The sequence below is a fragment of the Lissotriton vulgaris genome, chromosome 9, assembly GCF_964263255.1.
Source record: "Lissotriton vulgaris chromosome 9, aLisVul1.2, whole genome shotgun sequence".
NCBI lineage: Eukaryota > Metazoa > Chordata > Amphibia > Caudata > Salamandridae > Lissotriton > Lissotriton vulgaris.
Window position 1 is genome coordinate 505,915,627 of NC_141697.1, and position 14,829 is coordinate 505,930,455.

The following is a 14,829-nucleotide window of genomic DNA, read 5'->3' on the forward strand; positions in this document are numbered from 1 at the left end:
GTTATGACAAGTGAGTTCCCCATGACCACTTCTTACATATTCTTTGTGGATATTACAAACCCCTTCAGTCTAGGGATTGGCAAAGGCACATCCCAGATCCTCATGTTTTTTGTGCCTTGATCCTCCTTGCACATACAGGAGGAAGTTTCCCCCACAGTGGTGCAGCAGAAAGCTGATGTGCAATGAACAGTGGTAACGGGTTGACTGCAAGTGTATTGCCTCGAGTTCTACTGAATTGCTACACTTCCCGACAACTTTACACGGCCTATGTCACCCCCAGGCTTCAAAACACCAAGAATGTCTTCAAATCGAATTCTAGCACAGAGTAAATGCATGTGCCATGTAAACATGATTACTTTACGACAAGAATAAAATGCCTATTACATCTACTGTAAGTTCTTTCAATTTGTAAACGTTTTTGCGATTTACTGTTCTTATGCCTTCCCTATATTTGTTGCACATGGCTTAGGGTTGGCATCTGAACCCCGAGTTAAGTTTTGTACTTTGCCTACTGTAGCTTAATTTACACCCCCACCCTCGAGCCATTGTATCTTGTAATTGCTGCACAACTATCACATGATAACATATAGGAGGGCCACTAGAATTATGCAGCAGCAAAGGACCATTTGTACCTCTGGGTTGACTAAATTATGCAGCAGAAGGCTGCAAATTATGCAGCGTAATGCAACACATTTTTTTTATAGTATTACTTTATTATTTATGGTCAAAGATTTCACCTTATTAGTACCAGTTTAACAACCAAATACAGCAATAAGCAATTGAAAGGGGACAAGACAACTTTTACGAAGGGCCTTCCAATGCGCAGGAACATGTCACCATGTTTTTAGTAACTTGTCGTCTGTTTGAGCTAGAAACATCATTTTTGTTCAAAACTGCCGATTATGCAGCAAATATAGGATCATGCAGCCAGTCCATAATTATTTGGAAAACGCTGCAGAATCGCCTAAGTCCAGTGGCCCTGAATAGAGGGATGAGCAGTGCTTAAAGCATGGCCTATTCCTACTCGTCTTTGGTTACCTGATGTGATCCTAAACAGTGGCTGGCAGTACTGTTTGCTCATCACCCAAACCAGCATATCCTGTCCTCCTGGCATTTATCGTTCATTGTGTGCCAAACAGTATCCGTGTACCTCTTGACCACCTGTGCCAGCTGCACAGCCTTCTGCAGTTGTTTTGCATGTATGATTTGACCTTCTTCCTTATTGCTGTACATATGTGTCTAGTAATCCTACAAGGTGATGACGCTGCCCGGCTTAGGGTGATTGCTTTCGAGACCTAATCGGAGATTCATGTGGCCTAGTTTTTTGCAGTGGCTGAATGAGATTTGAAACTGCATGGAGATCTGCATTGTCTACTACTAACTCTCCTTTCACCGCCCACAACCCCTCCCCTCTCCCCGTCTCTCACATGACACAGTAAGAGAAAGATAACACAGAAAACAAATGAAATTAATACTGCTGTTTGCTCCAAGAGACCTGGCCCTGAACAGCAGAACATTAACCTAGATTTAAAATTCCCCCTACTAAAAGTACTTTGAGGACGTTTACCTGTAAAGTCCTGATACATTTTATGGAACAATACTCGGTAAAGCTATAATAAACAATCTCGGTCCTTCGGTCAGGTGGCGAGCTTCTGATCCTCTTATTTAAGCAAAAAACGTTCAGATTTCATGTCTGGCCCTGATTGGATCAACGTGACGTTGGCATTGAGACATCTGTAGTCTTTAAGAAGTGTATGCTGCACGGGTCTTATGTAATTACAAGAGGATCGCAACCCTCGCAAAGTGTTTGCTTATGTGACTGTTCAATAACAATCCGTTTTCTATCTTTAAGCTGCTCAATTTTAACAAAAAAACATTTTCTCGCTAATTTTTTTTCTTTCTTTTGTGTAAGGTACAATGGTTCTCTACCAAATGGAGACAGAGGTCGCCGAAAAAGCAGATTCACGCTATATAAACGACCGAAGGCGAACGGCGTGAAACCTAGTACAGTGCATCTAATATCAACACCTCAGGCATCCAAAGTATGTCATGTTTTCCCTCTTTTTTTTTTTTTATTGATTGTGTTTATAAACAAAGCAAAAAAGAAAATGACACGAACTGGAAAGGAATATTCCAGAGGTTGTGATGTTAATGGAGTATCTTTCATTGGAATACTTTTCCACAGGTTGTTAGCTGGAACTGAAGGTTTATAAAGGTCTTAGAGTCTAATATCCAGTGTCTTCTAGTTTACTGATAGCTGGTTTTGTGGAAAAAATTATTCTGCTAAGTGCTCAAATATTTTTATTGCCTGCTTCAGAAATCCGTGTTAACGACGGGTCGCAGGTTAGAATCTAGATCAGTTCGACTTGGCGTGGGATTTTACAGGGCTAATAAAAGCTTGCACGGAGCGAGCGAATTGGTCAATACGTTTTAAAAAAACACTCAACGGTAAAATGAAGGTGTGTGTGTGTGTATGTCTGTGTGTGTGTTGGTCGCAACGCAATGGAATTTAAATTTATTGTTGTAGTATAAATATTTAATTTTCAATTGCTTGTTTATTCATTTTAAACATCATAAATGTCGCTTACATTTAATTTCAAGCACTAATGTTTTACAATCCTGTGCACAATTGAGTTTTTCCTTCATTGCATTTGTAGTCTTACGAATATTGTAGTTCCAATGGGGTTGTGGTCCTATGTCAGTTTCCACTACTCCCCTCATGCACTTTAAAATGGTGATTGTGTGTTTATGTGGCTGGCTAACGAAGAAGACCGCCTGGTCGAAACGCGTCGCCAATAAACGCTTTGTGAAGAAGGACCCTGGAGTGCGAGGCTTTTGTGTTTCCTGGGACTTTACTCTGTGTGGGGAACCCCTTCTAATATATATATATATATATATATATATATATATATATATATATATATATATATATATATATATATATACATACATACATACTCATGGGTACTCTGAGCTGACAGAATTGCCAAGTACCTTCTTTCTTGCGTTTAACTTTATTTAAACATTTTATTTAGCTTTTTTTATTAAACAGTACGGCAAATTAAATGAAACTCCAGATAGTAAGCAGAGGGATGAGGCAGTGAGTACTAGGGCAAAGGAAGAGCAGCATGTAGGAAACGTAACTGCGAGTTAATTAAATACACGGATGGTGAAACTAGTTCAACTAAAGTTTAAACAGTTATTTGTTGGCGTTTTTGTGGATTTGCATTTGTCAGAACCCCTTTCAAAGGTGCAAGCAAGAGCTACTGGGCCCAACCGTGGGGGTTGAAGCCTTTTATTCCTGATGTCCCGGAGCCGGGCCTTCTATGGCTCCCGAGCTGCAGGGCTAAGTACCCCTTGATCAGTTAGTAGCTTGAGTTGAGTGGTCAAAGGCTTCTCAGAGAGGGGAGGGGGGTGTAAATGTAGATGCAGAGTTGCGAGTTGAACACAGTCTTACAACTCGAAATACGCTCAGCAGCAATAAATGATTGAACAGTAAACAAAACTTGCTTTTTTGAAGAAAGTGTATTTATATACGAACACATGGGGAAATACAGCATACACAAGCAATACACACAGATCCCTTTTTCTCACTTCCCTCTCATTAGCGGTAGAGTTTATTCCCCAATCACTATATTTAACATTCAAGTTAGGCCCCACTATTAATCAGAGACTCGAGTCCTACTCCAACTCTTAAGCGTTCCAACCCAGAAGCGCTGTGTGGCAGAACAATATACTCTTGGGCCTTCCGGGCCTACGATTAGTCTTGCATGCTCCTGCAGGAATTGCATGACTGGAGTCTCCCATCAGCTGCTGTTGGTGAGTAGCACTCAAGGATCTGTATGGGCAATGGCTGGGCATCCCCAGCGTTCCTCCAGAGAGATGGTAAGTTACTCTGATCTTTCCCATGAGGGTAAGGTTGTGATATTGGCTCCGGTTCTGATCCCCAGTCTGGGACTCTTGCCCATACGGGTCACAACAGCCCCGCCTCTTGATGGCTGCTTGAATGATGCAACAGTACTTGACCTTTCTAGTGGCCCCTCTGGCATATGTGCCACCGAACTTACTTCATACACTGACGGCTCAATCGGAATGGCAGAAACTTCCTCTTCATGGTGGCCCCTTCTGGCATATGGGGTTGTCTACCTCACTCTGCACCAATGTTCCCTCTAATTTTTTTCCTCGGTGTGCGGCAGTGGAGGGTCTCTGTGCGCTGCAACCATGGCTATGTGCGCCAGGAACCGAACCTCGCGTGTCTGCGGTGCCAAATGCCACTCGTTTTTGGTGTCCTCCTGCTGTTTGTCCCACTCGTTTTTGGTGCCCTCCTGCTGTCTGTCCCACTCGTTTTTTGTGCCCTTCTGCCCTCTGTCCTATTGTTTTTGTTGCCCTTCTGCCCCACTCGTGTTTGGTGCCCTTATGACTTCTGCCCCACTCGTTTTTGGTGCCCTTCTGCCCTCTGTCCCACTCGTTGTTGTGCCTTTATGCCCTCTGTCCCACTCGTTGTTGTACCTTTATGCTCTCTTGCCCTCTGTCCCATCGTTTTTGGTGCCCTTCTGCCCCACTCGTTTTTGGTGCCCCCTGCCTTCTGCCCCACTCGTTTTTGGTGCCCCCTGCCTTCTGTCCCACTCGTTTTTGGTGCCCTGCTGCCTTCTGTCCCACTCGTTTTTGGCGCTGCCCTGCCTTCTGTCCCACTCGTTTTTGGTGCCCTTCTGCCCCACTCGTTTTTGGTGCCCCCTGCCTTCTGTCCCACTCGTTTTTGGTGCCCTTCTGCCCTCTGTCCTACTCATTGTTGTGCCTTTATGCCCTCTGTCCCACTCGTTGTTGTGCCTTTATGCCCTCTTGTCCTCTGTCTCATCGTTTTTGGTGCCCTTCTGCCCCACTCGTTTTTGGTGCCCCCTGCCTTCTGTCCCACTTGTTTTTGGTGCCCTTCTGCCCTCTGTCCCACTCGTTTTTGGTGCCCTCCTGCCCCACTCGTTTTTTGGTGCCCCCCTGCCTTCTGTCCCACTCGTTTTTTGTGCCCTTCTGCCCTCTGTCCCATCGTTTTTGGTGCCCCCCTGCCCTCTGTCCCATCGTTTTTGGTGCCCTTCTGCCCTCTGTCCCACTCGTTTTTTGTGCCTTTCTGCCCTCTGTCCCACTCGTTTTTGGTGCCCTTCTGCCCTCTGCCCCACTCGTTTTTGGTGCCCCCCTGCCTTCTGTCCCACCCGTTTTTTGTGCTTTTTGTGCCCTCTGTCCCACTCTTTTTTTTGGTGCCCTTCTGCCCTCTGTCCCATCGTTTTTTGGTGCCCTTCTGCCCTCTGTCCCACTCGTTTTTTGTGCCTTTCTGCCCTCTGCCCCACTTGTTTTTGGTGCCCTTCTGCCCTCTGTCCCATCGTTTTTGGTGCCCTCCTGCCCTCTGTCCCACTCGTTTTTTGTGCCCTTCTGCCCCACTCGTTTTTGGTGCCCTTCTGCCCTCTGTCCAATCGTTTTTGGTGCCCTTCTGCCCTCTGCCCCACTCGTTTTTGGTGCCCTTCTGCCCTCTGGCCATCTTGCCGTCGGTTCCGCTCATTTCCCCAGCCGCTGTAGCCTCTCGTATAAGTATTGCTGATAATCAGAGCCCCTTCACGGGCTCCGATTAACAGCAATATTTAAACAAAATGCCACAGTCTGCCTCGTGCTTTACTAACAAAAGCGTAGACACTTTCCAAACACAGCGTGTGCTTTAGCTAGGTAGTGCGCGCTAACGTCAGGGGAGGTGCGCGCGCGCGGCTAGGGGGAACACTGCTCTGCACTAGTGCTAAGTAAGGCCTGGCTAGCACAGCTGTAGTCTACGGTGGCCCCCTTCTGGCATACAAAGTCGCCGACTTCACTCCTCACGCGGGCTATACCTTATTTGCCTGGCCATAATTTTCATGGCGGTCCCCTCTGGCATACAGGGTTGCCAACTTCATCCTGCAAATGGGCAATGACCCAGTTGGTGCAGAAGTTGTCTCATAACACCTTGCTACAGAAGTCAACTTGCCAGGATCTCCCACTGGACCTCGCTCCCGCCAGTACTGTCTTCTCCCTCACAGGGCTCACTAGTCTTGGCAAGCAAGGAGTCACTGTTGCTCCAGGGAGATATGGTCTTGGATTTCCTTGAGTGATGTCCACTCACCCAAATGGGAGACTCCCAGGCCTTCGCTCCAGCCCTGGTCGCAAGAACTTCTCCTTTTCAAACAGCCCAACTGGATGCTTTGCTGCTGTCAATTTTGGGGGCTTCGAGGTCTTCTTAAGTCCATTGTTGGACACCGAATCTGATTTAAGGTCTGAGTATTTGAAGTTTGTAATAGGAGCCTGCTTTTGTTGGAAGTGCCTACTCCTCTGCCCTGACCTTCTCCAGAAAGCTGTTAATCACAGCAGGAGTGTTGCCAAATCTGATAACCCCACAACACAGGCCATGGGAGTGACTAGAGGTTCACACCTGGATGTCAGCCAAAGTGATATGTGCATCATATGTTTACACCAGGACTCCAGCCCAACTCTTTCCGACTCTCTTATCAACCCCATCTCCTTCCTGAGATGCGCACAGACCCCTATCCAGTGACCGCTTCCTTGATCAAAGATCACCATTGAAGTGTCAAAGAGCACCCTTTGAGGTGTCTTAAAGAGCCTCGCTTTTTGTCCACCAGTGTCTGTATCCCACCCAACTCACAGAAATGCAGCAACCCACAACTGTCTGAAGGGAAATTCCTCTACCTCCAGTTGCTCCTCCTGTCAGCCATGGGTGTGCCAAAAAGTATTCCATGTATTGCACTATTTAAATGCACACAGCACATGTATGTGACCTCATGCTTACGGGACAGCACAACATACTAAGTTGATGTCGGCCAAGAGTGACTTATTCACACAGCAGTGTACCTTTACATGAGTGAGCCTGTAGGCCTCACCCTAGTAACGCAGGTAAAAAGGCCTGTTCACTCTTATTGATCACTACATGGCATGCTTCCACCACATTGCCTGTGCTACTTAACTGTTAGTAAAGGCCTTAGCCTTTCACCAACATGAGGGTGGTGCTTTGGGCAACCAATAAGACCGCAACAAGGCTCGACAAATCCAATCCAATTATTCAGGATGTGCAATTTTTAGGGCCTACTCGCCCGCCCATGACAACAAAAATCGTCACCAGGGATCCAGTTACCATTGCAGGGGTATACATATGTCACCATGCGAGTGACTTTTCTGTTCCAACATCAGCAAAGTTTCAAATTGGTCAGGAAAGATTTCCAGAGGGAGTTGGTTGTTCTGGAGAAATACTGGGTTGTGGCATTGTGGGTTCTGAATGTTTTGGTTTCCATTCTTGGATCTTTTAGTTATCTCAGGTTTTTGAACCTCAGGGAATTTCAGTGGGTAATGAACAGTCAAGGCTAGTAATGAATGTTTGAATACAGGGCAGAAACTCTTAAATAGTTTTTTACGTTTTGTATTCACTTTAAATTAATGTCTTAGTAAATAACCAACGGCTAATAATTAAATCACATCGCCACTCTCAATGAGGTGTGTATACATTTTTATTATCGATTATGCTCACACCAGTAATGAGCTGCCTCGCAGTCCATTCGTAAATATTAGTATTGTGCAATTCTTTTTCGACTAAAAAAGCATCTGGCTAATGTTTGAATTCATATCAGCTACTAATAATTACTCGAGCTGCAAGCTTAAACTGTTCCGTTATCCAGTATTTGGGTGTCTTTCATAGATTCACATGCCTGAATCATTCCCCGTCGTCGAGACGGGAGCCTCCGGTATATAAAAAAGTAATGTCCTAAGACATACATAAAGAGAATAGGTCTAAGGGTCTCACCTTAGTAACCTATCTAGGTCCTTATGCAGGAAGGACCAAATAGAGTAGGCTCCAGGGTCCCACCTTGGTAGCCTATCTGTGTCCTTTTGTAAAAAAAGGACCAAAGTAAAAGGAACAACCAATCAGCTACTACCTCCCTCTAGAACTTTCCTGTGAGGAGCCTCAGTCTCTCAGATTTTCTACCGCACGTTGTGCTAGGGAGTCTCCACCTGAGTTCTCCTCAGGAATCTTTGATTTTCATCTAAACTGTACAGTTTTTCGACTTTCTTTGCTATGGCTGATAGCAAAAAGAGACCACTTTTTGGCAAGTTGAGGCTTCACGTGGACGACGAACATGAGACCTGCCTATACTGTCTCTATCCTCACCACCAGTCCATAGACTGCAGGATTTGCCGTAAATTCTCCCACAAGACCCAGAAAAACCGGGAAGGGAGACTTCTTATATGGCTGAACAGGCTTAAGGACAAACCGGAAGGCGACCTGGTTTCTGAAGGTGAGAGCATGTCTGGCGCCTCACAGTTTTCCTTGAAGAGGCCTAGGGCTTCCTCGCCTGGCCCCTCAGACACCCCTCCTAAGAAGTCCAAAAGGTCTTCAGAGGGCAAGCCTACCGTGTCTAGCAAGGACCTTCCTGTCCCCAGGAAGCAACCACTGCTTACTACGACGACGGCGACATCGGCGACCACCTCATCGCTGAAAACCGTCTCTACATCGACGACAGTGTCGACGACGATGGCATCGTCGGCGTCCTCCTCGTCGACAAGACTAACACCCTCATCGTCGACAGATAGACTGCTTTCATTCTCCGCTCCGTCGATGACTAGGAGCACGCCGTCGACGACACGACCGTCGACGAGGACGTCGACACCGTCGACGAAGGTCACACCGTCGACAAAGCCCCCACCGTCGACGAAGAGCACTCCGTCGACGACGGCGCCGACGACTAAGCAGTCGACGGCGGAAAAGTTACCAAAGGCACCGTCGACGAGAGCGTCGTCGACGGACCCACCGCCGACGAAGACTAAAGTTCAACCAATGACGGAGAGCTCCTTAATGAAGCCATCGTCACAGGCGTCGACGGCAACTGGTGCCTGGAAGGAGTCTGAGCTCCTATCACATGCTATGGACGCCCAAACATCCCATGTTACCATCAGAATCTCCAAAAAAACGATTACACCGGAGATGACATCACCTAGTAAGGTCCAGCAGCTAACGCCATCCTGCTTCTTACAGGACCAAGACATGGAGGAGGAAATGTTTACCCAGGCCACTAGCACCTCCGACCTGATTGTCAAGTGCCAAAGTACTGACGAAGAGCAGGAGGTTGAAGAACCTGTAACTACCCAGGTTCACACTCAGGTGACTCCAATGGTGTGCCTGCCAGCCTCCTTCGTTTCAGACTTGCGCTTCCTCATTCAGGACTACAAAGAGCGGTTTCCACAAAAAGCCACTCCTGTTGTTCCGCCAACCCCGCAGCCAGCTGTGTCCGTTCCTGCGCCCGTGCCACGACATAAGCCCTCTCCACTGGTTCTTCCTAGGACACAGGACCCAGCACAAGACCCCATCTCGTCCGAGGATGAGGGAAGAGAACATGAAGAAGGGGAAGTCCGAGACGACGATACAGACGTGGATGCTGACCAAGACTACGTCACTCACTCTCCAGCCTCTCCGGAGCCACAATCCTCTGAGTCTCCGCCCGCAGATATTGGAGGTTTCCATAACCTCATGGAAAGGGCAGCCAAAAGGTTCCATATGTCCATGGAAACACAGGAAACTGACTGTTTCCTCTATGATTTTAAGGAACCAACGAAGAAAACAACAAGATCGATCCCGACCATTGATTACCTACTAAAACAGGGCAAACAACTCATGCAGTCTCCAGCTTCCCTGCAGGTAGTCGTGCCCAGACTGGACAAAAAATATAAAGCTACGTCGTCGGCTCCAGCATGCCTCACGGGTCACCCCAAGGCGGACTCTGTGGTCACCCAGGCGGCGCAGAAGAATACGCGCAACCCTGCATCCCCTTTATCAACACCACCCGATAAAGAAGGCAGGAAGTTGGATGCCGTCGGAAAGCGTTTTTCCACTACGTCTGCGACGACGGTGAAGATCGCCAATTCCATTGCCCTTCTCGGACGTTACAACCGTCAACTCTGGGCGGACATCGCGCCTTACCTTGCTGACCTTCCAGAAGATCTGAAAGCGGAGGCACACTCGCTCCTCCTCGAGGGCCAAACTTCGGCTTCAGAACTGATCGACTGTGCCATTGACGTGGCCATGACTGGCTTCAGACAGCTGGCAGGCGCCGCTGTCCTAAGACGCCAAGGCTGGCTTAAGGCCACCTCTTTCAGACAGGAGATCCAAACCAAAATTCTCGATATGCCTTATGACGGCGATCATCTTTTCGGCGAGAAGATTGACGAAGCCCTCACCGCAATCAAGAAGGACACCGACACAGCCAGAGCCCTAGGAACTCTGCAATCTCGCAATCAGTCCTTTCGTACCAACAGAGGAAGAGGACAATCCTCCTATAGAGGTTCTTATCAAAACAAGTCCTCCTACTCATACTCACAGGGCAAGACGCAGTTTCAACAGCGCCAAAACCAGTCGGGACGTCAGACCTCCTTCAACAAATCGTCCTACAGAGGAAAAGGACAGAAGAGACCCGCAGGCAATCGCCAATGACTCTATCAATTGGCCAGCCCCTCCACCATCACATTCTTTGCGACTTGGAGGAAAACTTTCTTTTTACCTACAAAATGGGCGACAAATAACAACGGACCGGTGGGTTCTACAACTTCTTCAATTCGGCCACTCTCTGGAATTCCTCTCAAATCCCCCACAGACACCACCTGTCAAGCTCCCTCACAGACACCTATGGCTGCTTCTCCAAGAACTAGCTTCCATGCTTCAGAAGGGCGCAATAGAAAAAGTTCCACACGCCCAAAAGGAGGAGGGATTCTATTCCCACTTCTTCCGAATTCACAAAAAGGGAAAGAAATGGCGACCGATCCTCGACTTGAGAGCTCTCAATGTGTTCTTAAAGAAACAATCATTCCGTATGGTCACGCTACAAGAGATCCTGGGACTTCTGGAAAAAGGCGACTACATGACATCACTAGACCTACAGGACGCCTATTACCACATCCCTATCCTCAAGGGACACAGGAAGTACCTCAGATTTGCAGTCGCAGGTGTACACTACCAATTCCGCGTCCTCCCCTTCGGCCTCAAATCTGCCCCACGGATCTTTACGAAATGCCTTTCTCCTGTCGCAGCCTTTCTTCGCCAGCAGGGACACCAGGTCTTCCCTTACCTGGACGACTGGCTGGTAAAGGCTCCGTCAAGAGAAGCCGCAGCCGCATCTTCCAGCGCTTGTCTGCATCTTTTCCGCCGTCTAGGCTTGACCCTCAACAAAGAAAAGTCATCTCTAACACCAACCAAAGTCATCACTTTCCTTGGAGCGACCCTGGACACGGAATGCACAAAAGCCTTTCCATCACAGGAGAGAAAGTCGAAACTTATCTCCTTGGCCAGGTCAGTGGCATCCAAAAAGACTCTGACCATCCGTATCTTCAAATCGCTCCTCGGCATTATGTCGTCATGCATTCTGCTCATCCCGCACTGCCGCCTAAAAATGCGTCCCCTGCAGGAAGAACTGACAAAACAGTGGACACAAGCTGCAGGATCCTTCGAGGACCGCATACGAGTCACCCAACCTATGATCAACAATCTACAATGGTGGAGATCAGCCAAACACCTGTCGCGAGGGCTGCCGTTCCTGCTTCCGGCGCAACCACATATCACCACGGACGCATCCTTGGAGGGCTGGGGTGCAGTCCTGCAAGAACTACAGACCAACGGAAAATGGACGCCACAGGAATCCAAATTCCACATCAACATTCTGGAGCTAAGGGCAGTTTTCCTGGCGCTCCAATCGTTCCTCCCGCGCATCCGAAACTCCCCAGTGCTAGTCAGGACGGACAACACCACGACGATGCACTACCTGAACAAACAGGGAGGGACGCGCTCTCTCTCTCTCTCTCTCTCTCTCTCTCTCTCTCGAATCTCAGAGAGTTTGGAACTGGCTTCTCCAACATGGCATAACACTCAAAGCCGAATACGTTCCGGGCAAAGACAACGTCCTAGCGGACGCCCTGAGCAGAGAACAGTCTCTATCCCACGAATGGGAGTTGGACGCGGGAGCAATGGACTACATCTTCGCGAAGTGGGGGACACCACAGATAGACCTCTTCGCCACCAGGGAGAACGCCAAATGCCCAAGCTTCGCAAGCAGGCTTCCCCAACCAGGAACACTAGGGAATGCATTTTCCATAGCTTGGCAGAACGTGTTTGCTTACGCCTTTCCGCCATTCCCACTGATACCCAGAGTAATCAGGAAAATGAAATCGGAGCCCTGCACCTTGATCCTCATCGCCCCATCCTGGCCGAGGCAGCACTGGTACACGGAACTTCATCGTCTATCTGTCCATCCGCCTCTTCGCCTACACAGTCACCCGACCCTGCTCACGATGTCTCACGGACAGGTTCTCCACCCGAACCTGGGCCCTCTGAAATTGTCAGCCTGGCTCCTGAATACCGCGAGTTCAGCCATCTGAACATTCCGCAGGAGTGCAGAGATGTCCTGGCCAACGCTAGAGCTGACAGCACTAAAAAGACTTATACTCTCAAATGGAAACGCTTCTGCGTCTGGTGTGCGAAGGAAGGTCTACACCCTTTCCATGTCACCCCCAAGCAACTCCTGCCATACCTCCTACACCTGGCCACTCCGGACTTGCCCATGCGTCCATCAAGGTCCACCTGGCAGCAATTTCTAGGTTCCCTCGAACTTCTAGGGGCCCTTCCCTGTGGGCGGACAGGCTCATCAAACCATTCCTAAAGGCCCTTTCTAGGTCCTTCCCTAGACCAAAACCTGTCCCACCGTCATGGCAACTCAACGTAGTTCTTCACCAGTTGATGAAGCATCCCTTCGAGCCTATCCACAAATCTGAGTGCCACTCCTGGACATCTGTAGAGCGGCGACCTGGAAGTCCCCGCATACCTTCACCAGGCACTACTGCTTGGATGCTGAGCTGACGAAAGACGCAGCAGTGGGCAGAGCAGTGCTTCGCCATCTATTCCAGTGAGGTGAGCCCTCCTACTTCCCACCATCCTTGACTGGTATGCACATTTCTTTATTACTAGATTCTGCATGACATTGTATGCTGTTGTTTTTCTTACAGTCACAAATGTTCCTTATTTGCTGTTGTATATTCTGTATCAACACAGAATGTGCATATTGTATTGCTTGCTACTCTGATTCAGGCATGTGAATCTATGAAAGACACCTAAATACTGGATAAGAAATGCGTTACTTACCTGTAACTGCAGTTATCCAGTATTGGTGTCTTTCATAGATTCACATGCACCCTCCCGCCTCCCCTGGAAGGACTCACCTCTCTCTAACAGGTTTACACCTATCCAACTTGGTGCGTACGAAAATCTGAGAGACTGAGGCTCCTCACAGGAAGGTTCTAGAGGGAGGTAGTAGCTGATTTTTCTAGGTCTTGTGGGAGAATTTACGGCAAATCCTGCAGTCTATGGACTGGTGGTGAGGATAGAGACAGTATAGGCAGGTCTCATGTTCGTCGTCCACGTGAAGCCTCAACTTGCCACAGGAGGCACAGGGTCGAAAAAGTGCTCTCTTTTTGCTATCAGCCATAGCAAAGAAAGTCGAAAAACTGTACAGTTTAGATGAAAATCCAAGATTCCTGAGGAGAACTCAGGTGGAGACTCCCTAGCACAACGTGCGGTAGAAAATCTGAGAGACTGAGGCTCCTCACAGGAAGGTTCTAGAGGGAGGTAGTAGCTGATTGGTTGTTCCTTTTACTTTGGTCCTTTTTTACAAAAGGACACAGATAGGCTACCAAGGTGGGACCCTGGAGCCTACTCTATTTGGTCCTTCCTGCATAAGGACCTAGATAGGTTACTAAGGTGAGACCCTTAGACCTATTCTCTTTATGTATGTCTTAGGACATTACTTTTTTATATACCGGAGGCTCCCGTCTCGACGACGGGGAATGATTCAGGCATGTGAATCTATGAAAGACACCAATACTGGATAACTGCAGTTACAGGTAAGTAACGCATTTCATACAGCTTCTTAGAATTTTAATCCAGCGCTTTGAGACTATTGAGTTTGCAGAGGCACGATTCCAAATGCACTTACTCTGTCACCTGTCTCTTTTGTAGATGTAGGCATGATGTCTCATTTTTGCCTCGAAATTCAAGAAACTCTCTTGGCAAGGAACACTGGCTTTTTGTTGGAGCATGAGCATACTCTTCTTCATTTATTGGATCTGCTTACTTGTTTCGTTCCCTCTGCATCTCTAATGAATGTTATGCTCTTCCACAAGAGGACTGCCTGTTTTCCCTTCTGGCAGTTCCATCGAACTGTTTCTCCTACTGTGATGTTAGGCACTGTCATGCACCAATTTCAAGAATGCCATAGTAATGATTCCCAATAGAGCCCCATAGCTCCAATTGGGAAGATGTGCATTCCGTAGTTTTTTTCATCCTAGTTGGTGGCCTCTTGCTTTTTCTCCATTTTATTATTGTGTTGCATGCTAAGAAGTTATTTTTTTCACACCCTGTTGATCATCCTTAGCACCCAGACCGTGAGACGTCTGCCCACCAAGCTCGTGGAGTGGAAAAAGCAGTCAAGTCTCCATGAAGCCCCTCCCTTTCGTTATACAAACAGAAGGGACGCTTTTGGGGTGGACTACCAGTCCTTATAATCTAAATATGGGGTCTGTTTGTTTACATTGCCTACATATCCTAGCTCTGTGTTCTAATAACTAAATTTTGCAATTATAGGAAGTGTACAGAGAGTCCTCTATGTGAACTTGGCCATAGCAACCTTTTGGACACAGTTTGTGGTTGTAGAACAACTGAGTCTGGGGAAGATGCTAGGTGTGCTTAGGGACCATCCTCCCTGGATACTCTTGTTTTTT

The 14,829-nt window shown here is 47.8% G+C and overlaps 1 protein-coding gene across 1 annotated transcript in view; it reads left to right on the forward strand.

Annotated features, from left to right (window-relative positions):
* PELI2 (pellino E3 ubiquitin protein ligase family member 2) overlaps positions 1-14,829 on the forward strand; it is a 245,404-nt gene that overhangs the window by 11,841 nt on the left and 218,734 nt on the right. The window contains exon 2 of the mRNA XM_086937969.1: positions 1,913-2,042. Within this exon, the coding sequence (XP_086794095.1) occupies positions 1,913-2,042 (130 nt within the window). The remainder of the gene's footprint in view (positions 1-1,912; positions 2,043-14,829) is intronic.